Source organism: Podarcis pityusensis (assembly GCF_964106645.2).
Source record: "Podarcis pityusensis genome assembly, chromosome: 11".
In the NCBI taxonomy this organism is placed as follows: domain Eukaryota; kingdom Metazoa; phylum Chordata; class Lepidosauria; order Squamata; family Lacertidae; genus Podarcis; species Podarcis pityusensis.
The window spans coordinates 22,553,461-22,578,224 of record NC_138036.1 but is presented as its reverse complement, the minus strand read 5'-3'; the positions used below and the strand labels follow the sequence as shown (position 1 = coordinate 22,578,224).

The 24,764-nt window shown below is 43.1% G+C and overlaps 1 protein-coding gene and 1 long non-coding RNA gene across 3 annotated transcripts in view; both read left to right on the top strand.

Moving 5' to 3' along the window:
• The first annotated feature begins 48 nt into the window (after positions 1–48).
• Positions 49–17,712, top strand: LOC308458398. Its single transcript, XR_013977359.1, has 6 exons — positions 49–886; positions 1,719–1,788; positions 2,639–2,703; positions 3,549–3,672; positions 9,845–9,975; positions 17,030–17,712. It is a non-coding gene; the product is annotated as an uncharacterized lncRNA (long non-coding RNA).
• Positions 17,713–20,754: 3,042 nt separating this feature from the next.
• PLPP1 (phospholipid phosphatase 1) overlaps positions 20,755–24,764 on the top strand; it is a 93,040-nt gene continuing 89,030 nt past the window's right edge. The window contains exon 1 of one of the 2 annotated variants that reach the window (XM_080973122.1): positions 20,755–21,041. In XM_080973122.1, coding sequence (XP_080829248.1) covers positions 20,984–21,041 — 58 coding nt within the window. In that variant the 5' untranslated portion in view covers positions 20,755–20,983. The remainder of the gene's footprint in view (positions 21,042–24,764) is intronic. The other variant, XM_080973121.1, reaches the window with a different exon arrangement.

Genomic DNA, 24,764 nt, shown 5'->3' with positions numbered 1-24,764 from the left:
TATCACAAACAAATGCAATTCCATATATGTTTGTCTAGTATATGGTTATACAAGTGTTATTATCATCCCAATACATATATGGTTATTTATAACCTACTTCTTTTAAAAATAATCACATTCCAAATATAGTCATACCTTGGAAGTCAAACAAAATGAAATCCGTTCTGGAAGTCAGTTCGACCTCCAAAACGTTCGGAAACCAAAACGCAGCTTCTGGCCGCAGAAGCCCCATTGGACATTTGGCATCCAAAAGAACGTTAAAAAACCTGAACACTTCCGGGTTTTGATCGTTTGGGATCCAATTTGTTTGGGAGCCAAGACGTTTGAGATCCGAGGTACGACTGTATCATCATACTTCTCAACTGTTGAGTCTACGACTGTAAGCAATCTGTTCATAAGTTGCAAGTGTTGTCGTATCTTCAATCTGTTGACTGAAGAGGGCCATAGATTTATCTTTCCAGTGCACTAATACCAGTCTTTTGGCTGCAGTAAAGGCACAAAGGATCCATTTACGTTGTACCGTTGTCAGATCCTATGTAGTAGGTACGTAAGAGAGAGATGTGAAGTGGGAGGAGCAGAGACAGCTGCACCGGCAGAGTCTCATATTGCTTGAGAAGTACACGGGAGATAAGAAGGCTTAGGCAGCTGTAGGAAGCTGGGAACCTTCAGTTCCAACTGTCATAGGAGCAAGACCTCTGCTTCTTAGGCCTGGCACTACCGAGCAGCCTTGTTTCTTCTAATAAAGAGTTCACTTGCTCCGTGTGATTTATTGCTGACCCGCTCCTGGCACCAATATTGCAGGATCAGGACTGTGTCTGAGAGAACGTGAGTGATGCCAGCCTTGCAAAGCAGCTGCATGTTATATTCCTTTTTTCTGGGGAGAGAGGTGAGTTATCATAGTATATGACAACCTTTAGTTTAAAAGTTCCTTGATGGATGATGGCTTATCTGCTAATCAGCATTGTTAGTTTCCTTAGCCTTACTCCACCCTTCACCGAAGCCCATTTTCTTCCTTTCTTTTCCTGAACTTAACGTTTCCTTGGGCAACTCCAGTGGATTGTGTCCCAGCTTGTCTTTTAGCAACATGTCGCACAAATTATTTAGTTGGAGGGTTCCCCCCCGCCCCGAGAACCAAATTTTTAAACGTAAGCCTACAGAAAAAGTAGAGCGCTTGCACTGAGGGGAAAAAAATATCTTGAAAATCTCATGCATACAGGGCAACCGAATGCTCCCATCAGATGCAAACGCCTGCTAACTAATGCAGGTTACTTTGGCCTTATGAAAACAAACAGAACAAGAATGGGCCCAGAGCTGATGTGACATTTTCATTGTAAGTGGGGTTTGGCATAATGAAGAAAATGGTGGTGATTAGAAGCTTTCTTGGCAGTGAGCTCCTGCTTCTTGCCATGTCAGAAGCCTTCAAAGTGCTAATAGTTAAACAGAAAATGTCTGTAGTGAGGTATTTATATCTGCATGTTATTTCTTATTTATATCTGTATGTTACTTCTTGGCTATGCACAGGGAAAAAAGCATACACATCATGCACACAATGGCCTAATTCAGTAAAATAAAAATGTGTAACAGATTGCTCAGTTTGCTCAAGAAAAGCTTTGAGACAGCTGCTGCAATGAAGAGGTTTAAGTAACACCGCTGTCTGATTTTTAATTCGACAGGCCCTGAAGGGGTGCATAAACAAACCTGTCCCTTTTTATTTGCAGTTTCCTCCAGGTACCCATGGAAAGTCTACAGCCAGTGGTATCTCCCTTGGCAACAAACCTCCATGTCTGAGTGAGTGTAGTACAGCTGGGAATTTTTTGAACAGGTTGGTTTGGGGAATCAGTTGATTCTTTAAACCTGGAAGCACCTGGATTGTGGTGTTCGTAGCACCTTGGCTTAAATTGCCTATAGTTCCCTCCTCAGCCCACCAGTCCCAAAGAGATGGAGCCAGTGCCTGACTCAACAATGCTCTCGTTTTTGAACGCCATGACCCGCAACACATATGCATAACTGGATCAAGGTGACCAGGTTTAGATAATTAACTTAAAACCTATCACAAGGTCTTCAAATGTGCATGTTTCAGAGCTGATTGTTCTAGGATAGAAAACAGTTTATACTTGATAAAGCAGTGTGAATTTGCATTCTCCCTATATCAAAGGGGTAAATGAGAGACAATGTGCCCACTCATTGGAGAATGATGGTCAATCTCTTCCCCAGCCTCCTAGAAATACCAGCTGCTGGTGCAGGACTTACTGTACTTATTGCACACCTTAGCAGCCTGGCTTGCACACAGTTCTCTTGAGTATAGACTAATTAAGCATGATTTCGGGACGGTGCACGTAGCTGTTTGTGTGTTGAGTTAAGGGCAGAGAGACCAAATCCCAATGCATTCATAAAGTTCACTGTATAATATTCGGACAGTCACACACCACCTCAGCCTAACCTACCTCATAGGCTTGTTGTGAAGATAAAATAGGCAAGAGCTATGCACACCAATAGGACGTACATGTAAAAATGTGTTTTAAAAAATTACAGAGAGCAGCAGACCAAGCAAAGCAGCATCCTTGCAGTTTCACATAAGCCCTGTGCCAGCAGCCCAGTACAATAAGACACATTCTGTCATTTCATATTGTTGGAGCAGGGAGAAGAGCTGCCAATACAGGTTTTCTGTACCTCCATTTCTGAGTGGGATATACTGGCTGATAGGTGAGAGCTTTGGATTTCAGCAACAGTAAACTTCAGGTTTTGCAACCATTCTTTAAAAAATGATTTTAAACTCTTAAAAGCAATGTCCAGGTTAAGTGCCTTCTTGACCACAACTCTTGGCCACCGTATGCCCTTCAACAACAGGCTCAAACCATGCATCCATCCACTTTGCAACAGATGATGATTATGGATTTCACAGAGTTAAAAGCAGACAGCTGTTGCAAAACACATTTATAACTAATTTATTGCAGTCCCAATGATGTGGACAAATTTAAAATGTTTCAAGCAGTGGGACTGAAAGCAATACAAGTGATTCAGCTATGGTTTTGGTTTGGAACAAGAGATGGGATTTAATCCTTTATTGTCTGTATCCCCCCCCCCCCAACCAATCCTCTTGCCAAATCTTATTTTGCCTGATCAAAATATCCAGAATAGGGTGTATTTTGAAGCTGTAGTATCTGAAATACAAAACAACCATGATATTTGGTGAAACACTGAACTTGCTTCACCAACCAGGCGCTCTCCAGATGTTGACATGGCCATGCTAACTAGGGCTGATAGGAGTTGTGTAATCTAAGACATCTGGAGGTCACCAGTTTGGTGAAGGGTAAAGTTCTAGGATCAAGGATATCTTAGTAAAATAAGGGACATGTGCCTAACGTTCAAGTTATTCCCTGGACTGCTATGTCCTTTTATGATTTAAAAAACAAAACAATTTACAGCTTTTGGGAAGAACAAGTAGTTCCAGCAATTAATGAACTCTCTGCCAGTTTATTATTAATACAATGGGCTGCAAACTAGGTGACTAGTGCTAGATTTTTCATAATAATAATAATAAATACCAGCCTTGTAAAGCCCAGAGCGAAGGAAGAGGAAATGAATCCAAACACAGTTGGAAATCCAAGGAAAGGAAAAATGCCATCAATAATTCACCCATAAGAGAAGACCACCTCTGCTTCTGTCCTAAGGGTAAGTGATCCTGCATGTAAGTGAGCTTATTCCTCCTTTTTACAGCCATATCAGCCTCTCTAGAGAGACAGGCAGTTTGCTGCTATTCCCTTTTACAGCATACAAAAGATACTCCTCTCTCATGGCCAGAGCTGAAATAAGGGCACCCAGGAGCATTTTTGTACTCTCACTGGCTTATCCCCCATCTTTGAGTTGTATGACGGGGAGGAGTAAGGATTGCCATTTAACCAGAAGACCCTGGAGCTTGGACTGGTTTCGTTTAGGCCAGTTTTCAGAAATGTAAGGCTGAGTTCTCATTTTCCAGCCATTTCATTTTCTTAAAGCTGTATATACTGTAGAGACTGTAGCTTCTGAACTGGGCTTGACACCCAAACCCACCTGAAACTGCTAGACTCTGCTTTCTGGCCCTGGCCTGGAGTTAGGCTGACTGATGTCATCTGCTAGCAGTCCCAGGACTAGTGATGGTGATACAGGCTTAGTTCATGGGGAAGCAGTTTGCACAATCAAATCGGATGCATAAAAGCATTTGGGCTCTGATTTTTTTCTTTTAATTCTTGGCATAAGTTAATCCATATGCAAATATCCCCTCGATGGCCAGCTGGCTAATTGTCAAGATGTTTTGTTTTTGTTTTGCTACTATCTGTTTTGCGTTTCCGTTAGGACAATCCCTTAATACTAGTCAATGAGCAATTTAAAATGTGTAATGGCCTTAAATTTATTGGCATAAGCCCATGATCGGCACCCATCCTGAAGAAGGAGAAATCACAAGCTGATTAATTGTAAATTGGCTCAAAAGCAACTAGATCTCCTTTTCCCCTAGTTTTTATTCTTGGTGTTTCATCTCTTCCCCCACCTTCCAGGCAGTCTCAAATGTCACACACTGTTCCTAGTTTCCCTTCTATAAGCTGCAACCATTTACAGAAAAGCAAGGGAGAAAATAAGTGATTCTTTAAATGTGCTATATATGTTGTTTCTGTCGACCAAAGATGCAACATCTGAAGCCAGCATGAAGTGCTGTAAGCCTTGGAAGCAATGTTGGGAGGCCAAGGACCATGTGGACATGGAACCGTTTCTTTCTCCAAGAGCCACAGATGTGGAGCCTGCTAGACAGATGGGAGAGGGATGTGTTGTTGAACATTTATCTACTCACACAAAAGTCCCAAGGCAACACAGGCACTTGGGATCATAATGAGGATTTGGAAAAATTGTTGGAATACTTGGATTGCATGAAGCGGGGGGATAGTTTGACAGTTAGCGACATACACAATCCAGCACTAGTTCCAAGAGAGAGAAAATTGGCTTTGCAAGGAGTCGGTCCCACTGAGCCAAGATCCTTCCTGCATCCACAACTGCTGCTGCTCCAGCCAGACTATATATAAAGGCTTAAAATCCCTAGTTTGAGTTTTTAGGAAACTTCTTCAGATGTAACCAGCAGCAACCACCATTCTTTATGGCTTTGTAATTCTCATGAGGCACAGGTGGGCCTGAGATGGCTGCTTGCAAAATTAAGTTCATATTGCACAAGGAATGCTTTATCTATAAACTACGATAAGACGCAGGTCATTGTATTTGGGAAGCGCCCTAAAAAGCATGTTTGGCACCTGGATGAACACATCATAAACCAAGTAAATAGGTTTAAAAATCTGGGATTGATTTATTCAGAAACGGCATCTTGGAATACACAGCTATCCAATAATAAATTGCAAGCCTTTTCTCTCTCTTTCGGTTGGGGAAACCTCTCCTAGTTTACTCCCCACGGCGACGCTATGCCTGCTAGTAAATGCTACAGGGACCCAGAGGATGTAGCTCTCTCACCGGTTTCCAAACAATCTAAAATAGAGGACTTTTTAAACAAATCTGCTTTTATAGTTCCAACAAAAAAACGGTTTTCTCCCCTTGAAGATGATTGTGAGTGTGGGGAGAGTATTCAAGGTGAGAGTGAGGAACTGGATCCAGCAATGGGGCATGTTGATCCTGTGCCGCTAAGAGAGGAAGGAATAACAAGTAGGGACTCTATTAACTCTAATTAACTCTAATTGCAAGAACGGTTGAGCATATCTTCCAACAAATTAGAGGTATTGCCTCTCAAATAACCCAGTTATCCAAAGAGGTCCACAGTTTATCAGTTAATCACAAGCAGGCATTAACAGAACACCATAGTACCAAAGTGGATTGGCGACAACCAGAGCAGACCCCTAAGCTCGACATAGAACATGCAGAGGCTCTTAAAACAAACTCTTCTTATTTAATCGTCCAACCAAAAAAGATCTGCATGAGAATTTGTGGAAGGCCACATCAAACTCCTAACTGGAAAGGTTCCCAGCGTTCCAAACGACATTTATCAGACTTACTTGGCATTGGACTTACAGAGATTGACTTAGTTAGGACTGAACCCTTGAATACAACAAATCAAATCCAAAAAATTACCGTATGTTAACTTTTTCCTCTACTAGACTGCCCTCACTGATTCACAAGCTAAAATTCAGATTGTCAAGCAGAGGAGTTTTTCCAACCCGGGTATTTCGCAATTCTATTGTTGCACCCTTATGTAAGATGAGGACTGGTGCTTCAGAGGGGTCCACAAAACCAAAGCCTGGATCCCCAATGGAAGTAATGACATCACAAAAAAACTTGACAGGTGGGGAGGAAACAGACGTGCCTGAGTTGAATTCGCAGGATCATGCCCAACATCAAAATAACCAGGTGAGCCAAAAGGAACAGCCGATCCCTCTAGACAATCATCTTCAGGAATCTGAGCACTCTGTAAACCCTTTAGAAGAGGATTTTCTCAGCTCCTATATATATATATATATATATATATATATATATATATATATATATATGTTGCATGTTGCCGACATGCAAATGGCTTGGTTACAATCTACTGTTTCTAGGGAAGCAAGATAGAAAATCACCACACAGATGCAACAGGAAAGGGCATCACCAACAAGTTTCTCTAACACACTTGCAAAGGTGCCATTTAATAGCCCTTCACATTGTCCGCTGTTGCCAACAGCAGTCAGGCACATACGGTGAGGACATAGCTACTTGTTACATGAGGTAAGAGCATCTGAATGTTACGGCTTTTTCGGAGGTGAGGAAATCTCCACAAGGATCCTGCTTTGGGCAAGGGTAGCACGTACACCAGCTTTGTGTTCTGTTGCATTCAGCAGGGCTTCTGAGTACATCTGTGTTGGATCAGGCTGTAATTTCAAAAGCAAAAAAAAAAAAAAGCATGCCAAAAACTCATTTTGCAGCCAAGATTCGTAAAGTATAGATTTCCTATCTTTGCAACTTCTAAGGTGGCCAGATGCAAACGAGAGCAGGACTCCTGTACTTTTAAGAGTTGTGCAGAAGAGAGGATTTCAGAATCTGTAGATGGCAAGTGTCACCTGCTGATAAAGGTGCAGGGACCCTCTAAGCTTTTGCATCTTAGTTCCATTGCACTTCAGACTGTACCTTTCATTCTCCCACAGGCAAACTCCCTATGGTGCCTCTTATCCATGCTAAAAACAATGCAGCAACAACAGCTGCCTGTTAAAAACTAGCATAGATGAACATAAGGGGTCTTTTCTACGTGGAGGCATTATGGCATAGGAACTGGCTGTCATGTCTGGAAGGCTCTCAGGGCCAAGCTACATTTCTGTTGAAACATCCGCCTTCTGAGGCTCAACACTTGGTAAGTGGAGGAAAGGCATAGTCCTGCATGCTATGTCTGCTGGAATTCTCTCTTCTACACAGCATTTAAAGGTGCAGGAGCACAGTTCCCTTTTGCACCTGGGCATGCTATACAGAAGGCACACAATCCAGCAATTAATCAGAGGCAGATTTAGGACAGTGCTACTGGTTCTGCCTTTTGAATTATGGTGCTGGAGGAGACTTGAGAGTCCCATGGACTGCAAGAAGATCAAACCTATCCATTCTTAAGGAAATTAGCCCTGAGTGCTCACTGGAAGGACAGATCCTGAAGCTGAGGATCCAATACTTTGGCCACCTCATGAGAAGAGAAGACTCCCTGGAAAAGACCCTGATGTTGGGAAAGATGGAGGGCACAAGGAGAAGGGGACGACAGAGGACGAGATGGTTGGACAGTGTTCTCGAAGCCACCAGCATGAGTTTGACCAAACTGCGGGAGGCAGTGGAAGACAGAAGTGCCTGGTGTGTTCTGGTCCATGGGGCCATGAAGAGTCGGACACGACTAAACAACAACAACAACCGGTTTTGCTGCACTGGGTGCTGAGCCTAGGGGGCGCTGCAGGGCATTGCAACTATGGCATAGTGAATTGAACAGAATGGAATGCCAGAGGCAGGGGACACCAAATTTTGGCCTTGCACAGGGTGCCACAAAAATTTGGAAGACCAAAGTCTGCCCCTGATCTGTAGTTCCAGGTGGAAACGGACCTCTGGCCAAGGGATTTTGTCTGAGCAATAATGCAAAGCAGCAGCTGATGATTCCTGTCTTCTGCTAAAGAGAGTTCAGTGTGGAAAGCAAGGAACTTGGCTGCTGAAAGGTGACATGTAGCGTTTGGGAGCAAGTCCAGCAATGACTTTTTCGTGGTGAACTTGGATTAGTTGAGTGGAGGTGTTAAGAACATGAGGCTAAAGCAAAAAAATTCAATGAGCTAGTGTTAGGGTTGCCACCTTTTTTATTTTTCTGGCAAGGTTTCTGTGCCTTTGAACAGCTGCATGGACAGGAAAGAATTCAACATGGACTGTTTCCCCACACACCCAGCATGGAGAGGCTGAATAGAGCTTTATAAAATTATTATTATTCATTAATTTTATGCTGGTGTCAAACAGAGCCAAACAATGTCTGAAAGGCCACAGGTTCCTCATCCCCTCTCTTAGGTGAAGGGCTGTAGCTGAGTGACAGAGGACATGTTTGAGTAATTCCATGAATTCGTCAACCTACAGATCTATTTTTCATTTTCATATATATAGTTAACATGTTTTACGTCATTTTAAAGATAATTTTTCAACGTTTTGTGATCTGGCAACAGTTTTTCAAAATGGAATTTTAGACCAAAAGCATGACATGCAAGATGATTCAGAATTTCTGTATTTCCCACCCCACTAAAGTTCTGTTAATGACCTCTCCAAAAAAATAGACAAAAGGTTAATGACTTTTTGTTGCATTGATCGTTTTGCTTTCACATTTGATGAACTGACAAAATATGTTAGGAACAAAATCAGATGAGCTCACATTGGCTGATTATGTAACATTGATCACAAACCACACACAAATGAAAAATCTATATTTTTTTAACTTCGTTCTCTTTGATGTTCTTAGCATTAAGAAAATGTGATGTTACCTGAAATGTGTTTAATGGCAACATTTCTTCTGACCAATGTAACACCATTTTATATAGCATCAATGTGCTGCCATGTGTGCCATTTCAATCTCTTGCTAGCTAGGGCTGTCATAATTCATTCCTGAGAATGTTGTGATTCTTAGGCCTATTAGATGTAGGGTATTTTATGGAGTTTCACAAAAATAAACGGGTGTGAGTCATCAAGAGGCTTAAAAGATGACTAAACCAAATAATGGTAAGGCTGTACAGTATGTAGCTACTAGCTGCATTGACTACTGTATATTCTGCCTTCACAGTCGGAGAGAGTATACAGTGGTGCCTCGCAAGACGAAATTAATCCATTCCGCGAGTGTCTTCGTCTAGCGGTTTTTTCGTCTTGCGAAGCAACCCTATTAGCGGCTTAGCGGATTAGCGCTATTAGCGGTTTAGCGGCTATTAAAGGCTTAGCGGCTTAGCTGCTAAAAGGCTATTAGCGGCTTAGCGGCTTAGAAAAAGGGAGGGGAAGCGGAAAAAAATCTCAAGACTTGCAAGACATTTTCGTCTTGCGAAGCAAGCCCATAGGGAAATTCGTCCTGCGAAGCAACTCAAAAACGGAAAACCCTTTCGTCTAGCGGGTTTTCCGTCTTGTGAGGCATTCGTCTTGCGGGGCACCACTGTATATGCTTCTGAATTCCAAGTTGATGAAAATCACAGGAAAGGAGAGTGCTGTTGTGCTCAGATCCTACTTGCAGGCTTATCATGGGTGAGAACAGGATGCCTGGACTAGATGGTCCATTTGCTTGATCCAGCAGGATTCTTCTTATATTTTTATGTTCTGTAAGAACTAAAGTACAGTACTGTCCTTTGCTTCTTTTGTTTAGGTTTTGAACTTCACATGCTTTCACGATAACATAAAGTATGCTAACATCTTCAGTATAGTTCTGCTCCCAATTAGCCAGAAAATCCAGTACAGCAATACAGCCAGGATTTCCCCCACTTCTCAGCTCATCAGGTTTGTATCAGTTATGCTGAATGTAATATAAAGACAAGTACTGCAGTGCAGACTATGGGTAGCTGAGCTTTCAGGACCAATTCAAAAGGCAATTTGCAAAACTGATTTACAGAAATGGCTTAAGCATTCATCCTTATTGCCAAAGGATGCAAAAAAGAGATCAAGTAATTGCAAGGCAAATGTAATATTTCTGTGCCATCTTATGCAACATTGTATATGTAGTGCAACTGGCAAGGAAGAGCCTGCAGGGCAGCGGTTGAAGAAGGAGCAAAAAGGGTTTTCTTGTGTGTGTGTGTGTGTGTGTGTGTGTGTGTGTTTCTTTGTGGCTGATTAGCTGTTCTCCCTGTCCAAAGGTCAGAGGGGGCAGGGTTTCTGTTGAGGCAGGTGATTAGCTGTGGGAGGAGCTTATCAGAGCCTGCAGGGCAGCAGTTGAAGAAGGAGCAAAAAGGGTTTTCTTGTGTGTGTGTGTGTGTGTGTGTTTCTTTGTGGCTGATTAGCTGTTCTCCCTGTCCAAAGGTCAGAGGGGGCAGGGTTTCTGTTGAGGCAGGTGATTAGCTGTGGGAGGAGCTTATCAGAGCCTGCAGGGCAGCAGTTGAAGAAGGAGCAAAAAGGGTTTTCTTGTGTGTGTGTGTGTATGTGTGTTTCTTTGTGGCTGATTAGCTGTTCTCCCTGTCCAAAGGTCAGAGGGGGCAGGGTTTCTGTTGAGGCAGGTGATTAGCTGTGGGAGGAGCTTATCAGAGCCTGCAGGGCAGCAGTTGAAGAAGGAGCAAAAAGGGTTTTCTTGTGTGAGTGTGTGTGTGTGTGTGTGTGTATGTGTGTTTCTTTGTGGCTGATTAGCTGTTCTCCCTGTGCAAAGGTCAGAGGGGGCAGGGTTTCTGTTGAGGCAGGTGATTAGCTGTGGGAGGAGCTTATCAGAGCCAGTTTGATCCATCTTTTTTAGGGGAGCTAGTCTCAAACGTTTGTTGGGGGAGACCTAGGTTTTTTGTGGGGGGAGTTATTTTTCCTGTCTTCACGCTTTTTATGATGGAGGACCACTGTAGCCACCCCCAACGACACGTTCTCAAGATGGAGGGGGAGGGAACAGCTGCAGTCGCCTGCGGTTCCTGCGCAATGTTTGCCATCTTGCCAAAGGTTGCAGGCAGCTTTACCTGCAGCAATTGCATGTTGATTGCCCTCTTAAAAGACAAAGTCCAGCAACTGGAGGAACGTGTAGCTACGCTCCAAAGAATTAGAGAGCTGGAGCTCTTCTTGGAAGCAACAGAGCACACTGTCTCCACCAAGGAGGAGACAGGGGACTCCCCTGAGAAGGAGGCTAGTTCACCAACACAGGAGCCAGATATATGGAGAAACGTGACTCAAAGAAGTAGGAGGCCCAGGGTTCACTCTGATTGTTTAGAAATACACAATCGCTTTGAGGTCCTCTCCCCTAGCATGGAAGACGATGAGCAGACTCCATTTGAGGATCTCTCCCTCATTACAGTCGATCAGGTATATGAAGACGAGCAGCAAAGTCAGTCCTCAGGGAATGTGCAGGCGACCTTGGAACGGGCAGCTCACGGAAGAACCCCGACCAAACCTAAGAAGAGGCGTGTAGTGGTGATAGGGGATTCCCTACTGAGGGGAACAGAAGCAGTGATCTGTGGGCCTGACAAGATGTCTCGGGAAGTGTGCTGTCTCCCCGGGGCTAAGATCCAAGATGTAACTGAACGACTGCAAGGAATCATAAAACCCACTGACAAATACCCCTTCCTCTTGGTTCATGTGGGAACCAATGACACTGCAAGCAATAGCCTCCAGAAGATCAAAAGAGACTACGAGGCTCTGGGCAGGAAATTGAAGCAATTAAATGCACAAATTGTCATCTCATCTGTCCTCCCAGTTGAACGACGTGGCCCAGGGAGAGAGGGGAAAATAGTGGAAGTGAACAGCTGGCTTCGCAAATGGTGTAAACAGGAACGGTTTGGATTCTTAGATCACGGACTGCAGTTTCTTGAAGATGGACTTCTGGCAAGCGATGGGCTGCACCTCACAACGGTTGGGAGAAATGTTTTTGCCAAAAATCTCAGAAACCTCATCAAGAGGGCTTTAAACTGACTAATGTGGGGGAGGGAGACAGTGCTCCTGAAGGTAGGAGTCTATCAATTGATGAAGATGATCATCCAAATGTCATAGACCAAATGGAGCAAACAGCACACAGACCTAGTGGTGGGAGGAAAAAAATCATTAAATAAGAGACACGGGGGAATGATTAATGGACTTCAATGTCTGTACACTAATGCACAAAGCATGGGAAATAAACAAGATGAGCTTGAGCTCTTGGTACAGCAAACTAAATATGACATAATAGGCATCACTGAAACCTGGTGGGATAAGTCCCACGATTGGAATGTAATAATGGGGGGATACAATGTATTTCAGAGAAACAGACCAGACAAGAAAGGAGGAGGAGTGGCGTTATATGTCAGGGATGTGTATACCTGTGAAGAGATCCAAGATTTAGAACCTCAAAGCCAAAGTGAGAGCATTTGGGTCAAAATTAAGGGAGAGAAGAATAACAGTGACCTCATTGTGGGAGTTTACTATAGATCCCCAAGCCAAACGGAGGACATAGATGATGCCTTCCTGGAACAGATGGCCAAGCATGCAAAAGGAAGGGAGATAGTAGTAATGGGGGACTTCAATTACCCGGATATTTGTTGGATGTCAAACTCAGCCAAGAGCATAAGGTCAAACAGATTCCTCACTGGCCTTGCAGACAACTTCATTGTCCAGAAAGTGGGAGAAGCAACAAGAGGAACAGCCATTTTAGATCTGGTCCTAACCAATGTTGATGACCTGGTTAGTGGGGTAGAAGTGGAAGGATCATTAGGCGCGAGTGATCATGCTCTTCTGAAGTTTACTATACAGCAGAAAGGAGCAGCCAAGCATACTAGGACTCAATTTCTTGATTTTAAGAAAGCTGACTTCATAAAACTTAGGGAAGTGCTGGGTGAGATCCCATGGACAGTAATACTAAAAGGAAAGGGAGTTCATGATGGCTGGGAGTTTGTTAAGAGGGAGATAGTAAAAGCACAACGTCAGGCAATACCAATGAGACGGAAACATGGAAGGTGCCTAAAGAAGCCAGGGTGGCTATCTAAAGAACTTTTAACTGAGTTAAGATTTAAAAAGGATGTGTACAAAAAATGGAAAAGGGGGGAAACCACCAAAGAGGAATTCAAACAAATAGCCAGCACGTGTAGACACAAAGTCAGAAAAGCTAAAGCACAGAATGAACTCAGGCTTGCTAGAGAGGTTAAAAGCAACAAAAAAGGCTTTTATGGGTATGTTCGTAGCAAAAGGAAGAACAAAGAAACAGTGGGGTCACTCAGAGGAGAAGATGGTGAGATGCAAACGGGACACAGAAAGGGCTGAACTCCTCAATGCCTTCTTTGCCTCAGTCTTCTCCGATAAAGAAAACAATGCCCGACCTGAAGAATTTGGAGCAAATGATTCAGCAAAGGAAACACAGCCCAGAATAACTAAGGAGATAGTACAAGAATACTTGGCTAGTTTAGATGTATTCAAGTCTCCAGGGCCAGATGAACTGCATCCAAGAGTATTAAAAGAACTGGCAGATGTGATCTCAGAACCACTGGCAGTCATCTTTGAGAATTCCTGGAGAACGGGTGAAGTCCCGGCAGACTGGAGGAGGGCAAATGTTGTCCCTATTTTCAAAAAGGGGAAAAGAGAGGACCCAAATAATTACCACCCAGTCAGTCTGACATCAATACCAGGGAAGATTCTGGAGCAGATCATTAAGCAAACAGTCTGTGAGCACCTAGAAAGGAATGCTGTGATCACCAATAGTCAGCATGGATTTCTGAAAAATAAGTCATGTCAGACTAACCTGATCTCATTTTTTGACATAATTACAAGCCTGGTAGATGAAGGGAACGCAGTGGATGTAGCCTACCTTGATTTCAGCAAGGCATTTGACAAGGTGCCTCACGATATCCTTGTAAAGAAGCTGGTAAAATGTGGTCTTGACTATGCTACCACTCAGTGGATTTGTAACTGGCTGACTGACTGAACCCAAAGGGTGCTCATCAATGGTTCCTCTTCATCCTGGAGAAGAGTGACTAGTGGGGTGCCACAGGGTTCTGTCTTGGGCCCGGTCTTATTCAACATCTTTATCAACGACTTGGATGATGGACTCAAGGGCATCCTGATCAAATTTGCAGATGACACCAAACTGGGAGGGGTGGCTAACACCCCAGAGGACAGGATCACACTTCAAAACGACCTTGACAGATTAGAGAACTGGGCCAAAAGAAACAAGATGAATTTTAACAGGGAGAAATGTAAAGTATTGCACTTGGGCAAAAAGAATGAGAGGCACAAATACAAGATGGGTGACACCTGGCTTGAGAGCAGTACATGTGAAAAGGATCTAGGAGTCTTGGTTGACCACAAACTTGACATGAGCCAACAGTGTGACGCGGCAGCTAAAAAAGCCAATGCAATTCTGGGCTGCATCAATAGGAGTATAGCATCTAGATCAAGGGAAGTAATAGTGCCACTGTATTCTGCTCTGGTCAGACCTCACCTGGAGTACTGTGTCCAGTTCTGGGCACCACAGTTCAAGAAGGACACTGACAAACTGGAACGTGTCCAGAGGAGGGCAACCAAAATGGTCAAAGGCCTGGAAACGATGCCTTATGAGGAACGGCTAAGAGAGCTGGGCATGTTTAGCCTGGAGAAGAGGAGGTTAAGGGGTGATACGATAGCCATGTTCAAATATATAAAAGGATGTCACATAGAGGAGGGAGAAAGGTTGTTTTCTGCTGCTCCAGAGAAGCGGACACGGAGCAATGGATCCAAACTACAAGAAAGAAGATTCCACCTAAACATTAGGAAGAACTTCCTGACAGTAAGAGCTGTTCGACAGTGGAATTTGCTGCCAAGGAGTGTGGTGGAGTCTCCTTCTTTGGAGGTCTTTAAGCAGAGGCTTGACAACCATATGTCAGGAGTGCTCTGATGGTGTTTCCTGCTTGGCAGGGGATTGGACTCGATGGCCCTTGTGGTCTCTTCCAACTCTATGATTCTATGATTCTATGATTCTAAGGAAGTAAAGATTGCAGCTCAAGATTAATGGGGAATCCATCAGGAAATGACTAGCTACGTTAACTGAGTTCAGGTCTGCTGAATTACTTCCTAGGGAACAAAAAAAATATATCTTGCTATCAGAACCTTTTGAGAAATCTTAGAAAGCAGATAAGGTGTTACAGAGCTGGAGACAGACAGATGTCTCAATCTTCAGGAAAAGGTGATCCCAGGGAACTTAAGACCAGTCAGTTTGTCTCTGAAAACAAGGAAGATACTAGGAACAGATGACAAAGGAGTCAATTTGTAAGCATCTTATTAGTGGAGTGATTAGCAGGAGTCAGCATGGATTTGTTAAGAAGAAATCTTGACAGATGAATCTTATCTCTCTTTTTAAGAGTGCTTATTAATGGTGGTTCATCAACATGGAGGAAGCACAATAGTCTTCAGTGTTTTTATCAATGACAGCACATTTCACACCCACATCCTGAGAATTCTGATTCATTGTAGTACAATTCTCAGCAACCCTTAACAAACTACAACATGGAAATGGCTTATTGAATACTTACAAATACACTGTAAACAGATAAGAATATTAGCAGGATTATTGTAATAACCTGCAGTTTTATAAGAGTATATATTTAAAGTAGATGAATAAATGAGCAAATTAAGTTAATTTGGATATGCAGAAAATATTAAAAATAAATTTAAGGAACTGTGGAAAGAGGGGGAAGGAAGTCGAGTTTTGAAATGTTAAATTGATTGTAACATTATTGAAATGTATAAAACTAATAATAATAATAATAATAATAATTAATAAAAAGAGGTGGTTTATCAACAACTCTCATCATCTTTGATCATTGGCTAAACTGACTAGGAAGTATAGGAGTTCTAGTCCACATCTGGGGTCCCAAGATAAAAGAAAAAGAACACTGCCTAGAGGAGTGGTGGGCCCTCCTTCACTTGAGGTCTTCAGGAAGAGGCTGGATGGCCATCTGATGGGGACAGTAGCACCCTTGCGATGGGGCAGAGCTGCCCTCCTCATACTGGCAATGTTGCAACTTGCCTGGATGGCGATGTGGCAGGGTAGAACAAGGTTGATGAATGGGTGCACCGAAGGGAGTATCAGATTGTCTCAGCCAACGCACCCACTCAGCTCTGACATCCTGCCCTGCCCCACCTATGTAAGCTGCAGTCACTTTGGTGTCATGATGACATCTCTGTCCCACTCCACAGCCTGCTACCTGTTTTGGAGTGCTCTCACTTTGGATATGAGTAGGAGATTGGGTTAGGTGACCCACAAGGCACCCTCCAACTTCTGTCTTAAGTCCCAGTGGGGGAAGTTCCTGATCCCAAGAGGAGCTTCGTGATTCACATCCTCAGTGTGACTGTGTAGGCTGGTTCCCACAATAACAACATTTGGCTGAAAGTGGATTTGCACTTTTTTTGTAATGTAAATGCTTTGGCATGTGACCCTTAAAGTAGTTTCCGAACAAACCACAGTGGCTGATCCAAGAGAGGACTGTGAGAATCACATTGTGAAGTCTGTTTTTAACTTAATCTTGTGGGTTTCCTCCCCCACTGCATCCCGTGACGTCAATTATTATTTTGATATTGCAACAAAATTCAGCAAGTGCTGGGAGTTGTATGTCCACATATGAGAAGTTTGAGTTTGGTCCAATGGACTTTTATTAGTGTTTTAAAATGAAAACGGTTGTGAACTAATGAGTTCCCTTGGTACAGCTGGCAATGGAAAAAAATATTCTTATGTTTATGGCTCAACACAAAGCATTGCTGACCTCTGTGAGCACAGATGAATAGTATTATTAGAAGCTCTGAAAATCCTGCCCTACAGAGATGCTTCTCATAAATTTTAAGGCTGTATTTATCAAAGCATAGTATATGCTTCATCCATACTTGTTGCAGTTCTCTAGGATCTTACAGATGCTGGGTTGCGTTTGTTTTGCAGATATACATATGCTAATTCAGTGAGTGTAATCCAGATGTCATCCTCTCCATAAATACTTCCACTCCAGGAGAATGGCAGTTTCCCAGCACCAAATGTTTGCGGGAAACAATGGACCATATTCAACTATACAGTTTTGCTAGTGGGAGCCTGTGCAAGAAGTTCTACTAGGGCAACTGGCGCTTTCTTTCTCTCCTTCTCCCAGGTACACCCCCCATCATCTCTGTGGGGTTGGGAGATTCCCCCCAGAGCAGTGTCAGGGAGGAGGAGAAGGGAGATTGTGAAAATACTTGTGCTGGTGGAGCAGAGGCAATACTGCAACATTTACGTAATCTCACCTACAGATTCTTGCTATGGTAAACACAACAAAATTGTTAGTATTGAAGCAGTGGAATAGCACTTGTGTTCATAGCCTCCTGTTAGGCAGTGCCTCAGACATCACTGCAAGAAGCATCATAAGCCTACCTCCTGGAGCCATTTTAAAAAATGCATCATCATTTCAGAACACATTTTTGCTTCCCCCTCGCTACTCTTACCACTCAAGGATCTGTGCCTAGAGTTTAGACCTATCTTTTATGCAGGTTTAGAAGCCCCTCTCAAAGTGATTTCTTGTTTTGCCTTATGAGCAGTGTAATTTTAAAAGCTTTTAAGTATTTGAATCTGTGATAACTTGTAATTGAGTAGAGTGTTAGACTGTCCTATATTCTTCAAATAAATAAATAAATAAATAAATAAATAAATAAATTCATGTTTTGTAATATTTGTATTATTTACTCTTTTGTAAGTAGTCTTGGGAATGTCAAGTGGCCCTTGAAGGGTGAGATATAAATGTCAGAAATAACTAAAGTGTGATTAGACTAATCTACCTGGAACTAAGTGTAGTTACCCAGAACTCATGAATCGAAATAAAGATTGCAAGCACTTAATAGTTTAACTCCAGCAATCTTATTGTCGTAATAGTATGCACATTGCATAAACTTCTTAATTATTATTTTTTACAATCCAAAGTGATTCTTGTAATGTCCACTAGATTGTATGCCATGATACTGACTCATTATCTGAGTGCCTGTATAGCTAAAACATCCTTGCACAATAGTGGAAGTATCAGCAGGTTTATTAAAATGGAGAAGTGGAGGGGAATGGTAATGGAATGACTGGTTTAGTTGGAGCTCTCTGCATTGCAACATTTTGTTCTACGGCCCACTAGTGACTAGTCATTTAGATATCACATATAAGGAGAGGCAGAAGAGAAACTCGGCTTTGTAGAAAGTGCTTGAACAATCATTTCTGTAATTTTATTTGCATGTATTTATTTATTTATTTATTTATTTGCATGGAGACCTGTAGTTGTTGTTAAATTCTTTTTACTGTTAACCCATTTCTCTATTGTGTCATCTTAGTTTACCACCTTGCCAACTGAGCTCCATTTTCACAGCGCACGAGGCCATTTTCACTTAAACCAGATTCCCCCCACATATAATTCAACTGCAAAATGTTGGTTATTGCTAGAATGCAATTTCAGTCATGTAATATTGTAAATTTTTTTGCTTTCTATGCCTTGCTAACAATATTAACAAGTAGCATATTCCAGACTAAAAAGTGTTCTTAATGACACACTATGGAAAATGTCCTGAACCTGAACTCGAAGGATCAGGAAACAATACAAGGAATCTTTAATGTGTATAATTCGAGAACTTGTCGGTCTGCTAAATCCTGTTTGACATTGCTCTGTTGCCTTGTAGGTTGACAATCTATTGCTCAACTATTTATTGTAAGTGTCGGTGAGGTTGTAAGGTGAAATAGTTTGGACATGATGCTTGAATGCTGAGAATGTTGCATTGAGTAGTTTTGTTGTAGCACAGGGGTCAGCAAAGTACAGCCTGCGGGCTGGATCAGGCTCGCGAAGGTCGTTAACTCAGCCCGGCCGCTGTCTGAGCTCCTTGGAAAAAAAGACAAAAAAGAGCGAAGCTGATGCGCGTTTTCGCGCAAAGTCCTCCTTCAGGAGGTGCAGGAGGAGGAAAAGGAGGCAGAGTTGCCCCTGGTGGGAAAAGAGGCACCATCCAGGGTGGGGGAGGAGGCGAGAGATTTATGGGGGGAGGGAAAAGCGAGAGGGTGGGGAGAACAGGCAGGAGGAGCTCTCCCTGCTGGCTGTGTGGTGGCGATCTGGCCTCCACTGCTGGTGGGAGGGCCCCCATCCCACCCCCGAAGCGTGGAAGAGGTGCTGGCAGCAGGAGGCCCAGCAGGCCACAACATAGCACCAAACCCAGGCAAGGCCCCCCCCCCATCCAAACAATGACTATCATCAGTGCAGTGAAGAAAATTTTTATTTTTAATTTTTATCATCTACAATACTGTCTGGCCTGCCTGGTGATCTTGCATGGAATGTGTCCTTTTAAAATGCACCTGTGGGTTATTTGTGGGGCCTGTCTGATGAGCATAGTGTGCATAGGAATTTGTTCATCCCCCCCCCAATATAGTCTGGCCCCCCACAAGGTCTGAGTGACAGTGGACCATTTTTATATGTTGACAACAACCACAGCAACAACACCCTTCCTTAGGGAAAAACATAGTTCCCCTGATATGGTCATTGAATTGGTGTGTATGGAACAGCTTTGCTTTCAGCTAAAATGCAATATTTCCAGATTGTACAGTGTTAGGTCTGTTATTATCAGTGAGTGAATCACTGATCTCTTGGTTTTATAACTGATTTGCATACTACAATCTCTTGTATTCAAAACAGATAATTAAGATGACAAGGCATGGATTGCAAAACATTTTAATAAGGGTAATCAACTTATTTCCACATCCCACGCACTTTTCCAAGGTTTTAGACAATAAAATCAGAGAGCCAGCACTTCCTGGAATTTGAAAGTACATTTGAAATATAATTCCTCTGGTTATATAAAAAAATATTCAGAGCTGCATACTCATTTCGGACTCCTCTGCTGTCCCAATATGTCAGCGGAGCAATTTATGTATTTTATATCTTAACAAACCTTATTACGCTATAGGTTGAGATAAAAGTTCAGCTAGTAAGTTCCAGGGCTTTACAGTGATTCAGAGTCAACGTTTCTGACCAAGACCCGTCGCAATCCATTGCAGCTGGGACTCCCCAGTACGTGTTGGGTTTTATTTAATGCAAGTGTAGCTATATAAACAAATGTAATGGAAAACACGTGTCCAATCTCTCCCTTGCATAATTTTATCACAATTAAACTACCCCCCTGAATTTTATTTTTTTTTTTTAAAAAATACTTCTTTCATTTGTATTTTTAAGAACTGACAGGCAGGGCGAGGCGAGGGGAGTGAGAGAACAAAAATCACATCTCCTTTAAATGCCCGTGACCGCTTCCGGCAAACTGTGAGGAGAAAAAGTGCGCGCGCGCGTACCCGTCTGGAAGAGCGTAGGGGGCGGGAAATGAAGGACGATTGCCAGCCTCCTGGTGGGCGGCGCAGCCTGGAGAAACGTACTTGAAACGTCGGAAAGAGAGCTCTGATTGGCCGCGTCGGAAGTTAACGAAAAAGAAAGGCAAGAACGACTGGGCGGGGTAAAGATTGGTAGGATGATGGGCATGACGGGGGTGGAAAAGAATCGCTCGGCGGGGGCGGCGGGGGCGTCGCGAGCTGGAGCACGCCGGCGGTGTGGGCGGAGCCTGCGCGAACCCCGCCTTCCCTCCCTTGGTCGCTCCCCTCCCCTCCCTTAAAGCACCAGCCCGTCCTCCGCGAGGGCCGCATAATAGTGGCGGCGCCACAGGAGGTGCTTTGTGGTGCCGTTGGGGGGAGAGAGAGAGAGCGTGCTCCGTGACACCCGCCACCCCCCCTCCTTCTCGTTTCCTCCCTCGTCGCCTCAGCTGGCCCTGTGGCTGGATGCGGCTGAGCTCGGGCTCCCAGCCTCCGCGCCCCTGCCGCTGTTCGTGAGCCCGGCGCGGTCCAGACGGAGTCCCGGGCGCCGCCGCGATGTTTGACAAGACGAGGCTCCCTTATGTGGCGCTGGATTTGGTGTGCCTGATACTGGGTACGTCTCGGCCGCCCGGCCGCCCTGAGGGGAAAGGGGAGGAGGGAGGCGGCTGCGGGGAAAGGGAGGCTTGACGCCGGGGATGCTTCTTCGCTACGCGCTTCTTTTCCCTCTCCTGTCCCCCCACCCTTCACACGACACTCTTGTTTCGCGGGGCGGGCGCTGCTTTTTTGCGAGCTGCTTCGCGAACTACGCCTGAGAGCAGCATTCGCATATGTACATATATATCCCGTACCTATATTGATAACCGGTGTGTGGAGTTTCACATGCGGTCGAAAAAAACACTCGCGTTTAATACGCGCTTGAAATATGGGTCCGTGTGTACATACATATGCGATACGTGTGTCCGGGTCTGCTTGGCTTCCATTGCATGTCAAGGGGCTAAACTTCGCTTTTCCCACCCACCTCCCGCCGCCAAGGCTGTGAGGAAGGGTTGGAAAAAGAGGGCGGTGGGGCAGTGGGCTGCAAACACCGTACTTGCTTCCCCCATGTGCTCTGCCATCTTCCCTGCTTGCCATCACATTTTATTGTCGCTGCTCTTTTCTCCGTTTCTTCCATCCCTAAACTCACCTAAATTCGCAGGTCAACCCCAACCCCCAATTGTCTCACCTGAAGAAACTTGGTCACTGCAGCTTCTTCTGTCCATAGCAGGATTGTGTAGAGTGGACTGGTGTAAGAATTGGTTTGAATCACTGGTGTACACCGAAAATTAAGAAACCTGCCTCTGTACACTGATAGTAGGTAGGACAGCGCTGGTAGGGTTTGTTGTCATGTAGCTGAAGTTTACTGGAAAGCTGATGATATCATTTCCCTCCTATCTGGACAGGCTTGTATTTTTTTTAAAAAAGGAATAGCCGTGAACAGTTGTTCAGGTTGTTGATGTAAAAAAATGCAGATTTCCTTGATAACCGAGTCCAGCATTCTTTTCTATAGCTGCTGTTTGTCATCCTTACAAGCTGTGAAGAAATAGGTCTTCCCATTTCGGTCACAAGATGTGAACACTCATTTCTAGGCATTATTTTCTGAATATTATTTTCCCTTTTTCTGATGAAATGAGGAAATGAATATCCATTAGAGAGCTAACTGGAAAAAAGTGAGTAGTGTGCAGGTTTTCTTTTCTCAAGAATGGTAAGATTAGTTTGCTAGACACTCATCATTTAATTACTAGGAATGATGACTGATATCTATAGTTGATGAGTACTGGCAGTTTGACCAATTCTAAACATACAGATTAAACTACAGTAATTGAAAATTTGTCACAATGCAAGAAGAGATAGTGAGGGAACTTCTTGCTGTGTCTATTCTGGCATTTTAATTGAAAGAATGAGGGAATTTCTGTGCAATTGTCTTCTGTCAAAGTTAGCATAAGATCTTGAGCTATGTCTAACCTTATCTATTTGAAATCCTTTCCAGTTCTGACAGCAGGCAGCAAAGAGGCACCAGGCCAATTTCAGTGTGACCATTTTTCTGCATGGGAGAATATATGAGAAAAATCTGTACCTCTGAATACTGTAAACGAAAAACCTGCAAAGAGGAGTGAACAGGAAACTAGTATCCTGTTTGTGGCATGCTGTTATAAAATCCATGCAGGTTTCTTTCTTTTGCTAATAAATTATATTGCTAGTGGTTATGCATTTGAAAGGCCTTGGTTTTTACCATGAACCCAGTAGCTGGTTTAAGGCTAGTTTGTACTTAGGGAGTGGTTTATAAATCTTCTAAATAAAAATTCAATCTCAGATCTCCATCTTTTTTATATTGACCTACCTTACAGGGTTACTGTAATACTTTCAAATTCATGTATATGTGAAGCTTCTTGAATTAAGTGCTATACAAATGCTTTATAGTAATAATAATATACATTTCTCCCAATGGAGAAAAGTTTCTGGAACTGGTTTTATATCTGCCAGCTAATGCATCTAAATAAAAAAAGGATGCATGCAGCATCTTTTTTTTTTTTTTTTTAGTACACGCACCTTACTTGAATACAGTGTATAATTCATGGATGACCATTTAACCGAAAAAGGGAGAGTTCATGTGTGGTTTTCTTCAGGTTTAGTGGCGTTCAACATTTGGATGAAATAGTTGATACTTCCAGAAGCTCAATTCAGATATGTCAAGCCATGTTTAAGCAAGTTGAACAATTGTTGGCAGGGCATAAGCAATGGCTTCTGATGAGCTAGCAAACCAGAACTGGAAAACATGGAAAACATGAACCAGGGTTTGTGATAACGAAGATTGCATTTCCCCAAATATAGCCAAAGAGAAGCCCCAGCAGCAAAGAGTGGGCAGAAGGTAATACAGTAGTTATTTGCAAGCTGCAAACCTGAGATTCCAAGGGATTATATTGCAACAAAATTAATAATTTACCCATGTATACTTGAGGTTACGGTGGGTGATTTGAGAATTATATCTCAAGCGGTGATGTCAGTTGTATCTTGCATCATTCTGTTTCAAGCATCACATGTGGTTAAAGTGCTGTAGATTATCTCTCATGTCTTAAGAAGTGAAATGGTAGCTCATATTGGGTGGCACCACTATACAGGTGACACCCAGCTGTATTTCTTCTTGTCATCAGAATCAGGTGAGGTCATGTAGGTGCTGGACTAGTAGTCTCTGATCATTGTAATGGGTTGGTTGAGGGTGTATAAATTAAAACAGAATCCTGATAATACAGATGCTTTAGTTTGGTGGTTCCTGGCTCTAGGAATTATGTGAATGACCTGTTCTTGACAGTGCTGCTCTCTGTTTGAAAGAACAAGTGTGTAGGTTGGGAGTGTGTGTGCTCGCGCACTGTTGGATTCTACCATGTGACACTACATTGCAGCAGCAGCAGCAGCAGCATGGAATGCTTTCCACCAGCTATGGCTGTTTCTGCATTAGGGATACTCTGGCCACAGTAATCCCTGCTGTTAATAATGTCTCATTTGGATTACTATAATGCTGTCTGCTTGGGGCTGTTCTTGAAGATGACCTGGAAACTCCAAGTAGTGCAAAATGAAGTGGCTTGGCTTCTGAGTGGAGTTCCCACATCTGTTTTTAAAAGATTTGCACAGGCTGCCAATACATTCCCAGTCTCAATTTTAAGGTGTTACAGATGACTCATAAAGCCCTGAATGGTTTGGTATCTAAATACTTGAAAAAGAACTTCTCCCTATATAGTCCTAATTTAACAGGGTTGCTCTCCTTATCGTCCTGCTTGTGGGAGCTTTATAACTGGAGCTGACTTGAGGTGGTTCCCCTGCCTTGGAACTCTTTGCTTTATGAAATCTTGCTAGAATATTCATTGCTGTTATTTCAGTCTGAGCTTAAAACCTGATATATTTGGATTTCTGAACGCTCTGTCACAAGAGACTAGGGCCCTGCGGGACCTGACATCTTTCCGCAGGGCCTGCAAGACAGAGCTGTTCCACCAGGCCTTTGGTCAGGGCGCAGCCTGACCCCCTCCTCTGGCAATCTGCACAGAATTTTGCTTAATGGTTGCCATCAATTTGATTTTAATTAATTTTATAATGAATGTTTTTAGAATGTTGGATTATTTTGATTGTTGTTAGCCTCCCTGAGCCCAGCTTCGGCTGGGGAGGGCGGGATATAAATAAAATTTTATTATTATTATTATTATTATTATTTATTATTAAAAATTGAATTTTTACCTTCTTTTGTTATTTTATTGATGCTGATAGGGTTATTTGGCTGAATTTGGTGTTACCCTGCCCTGAGATATTC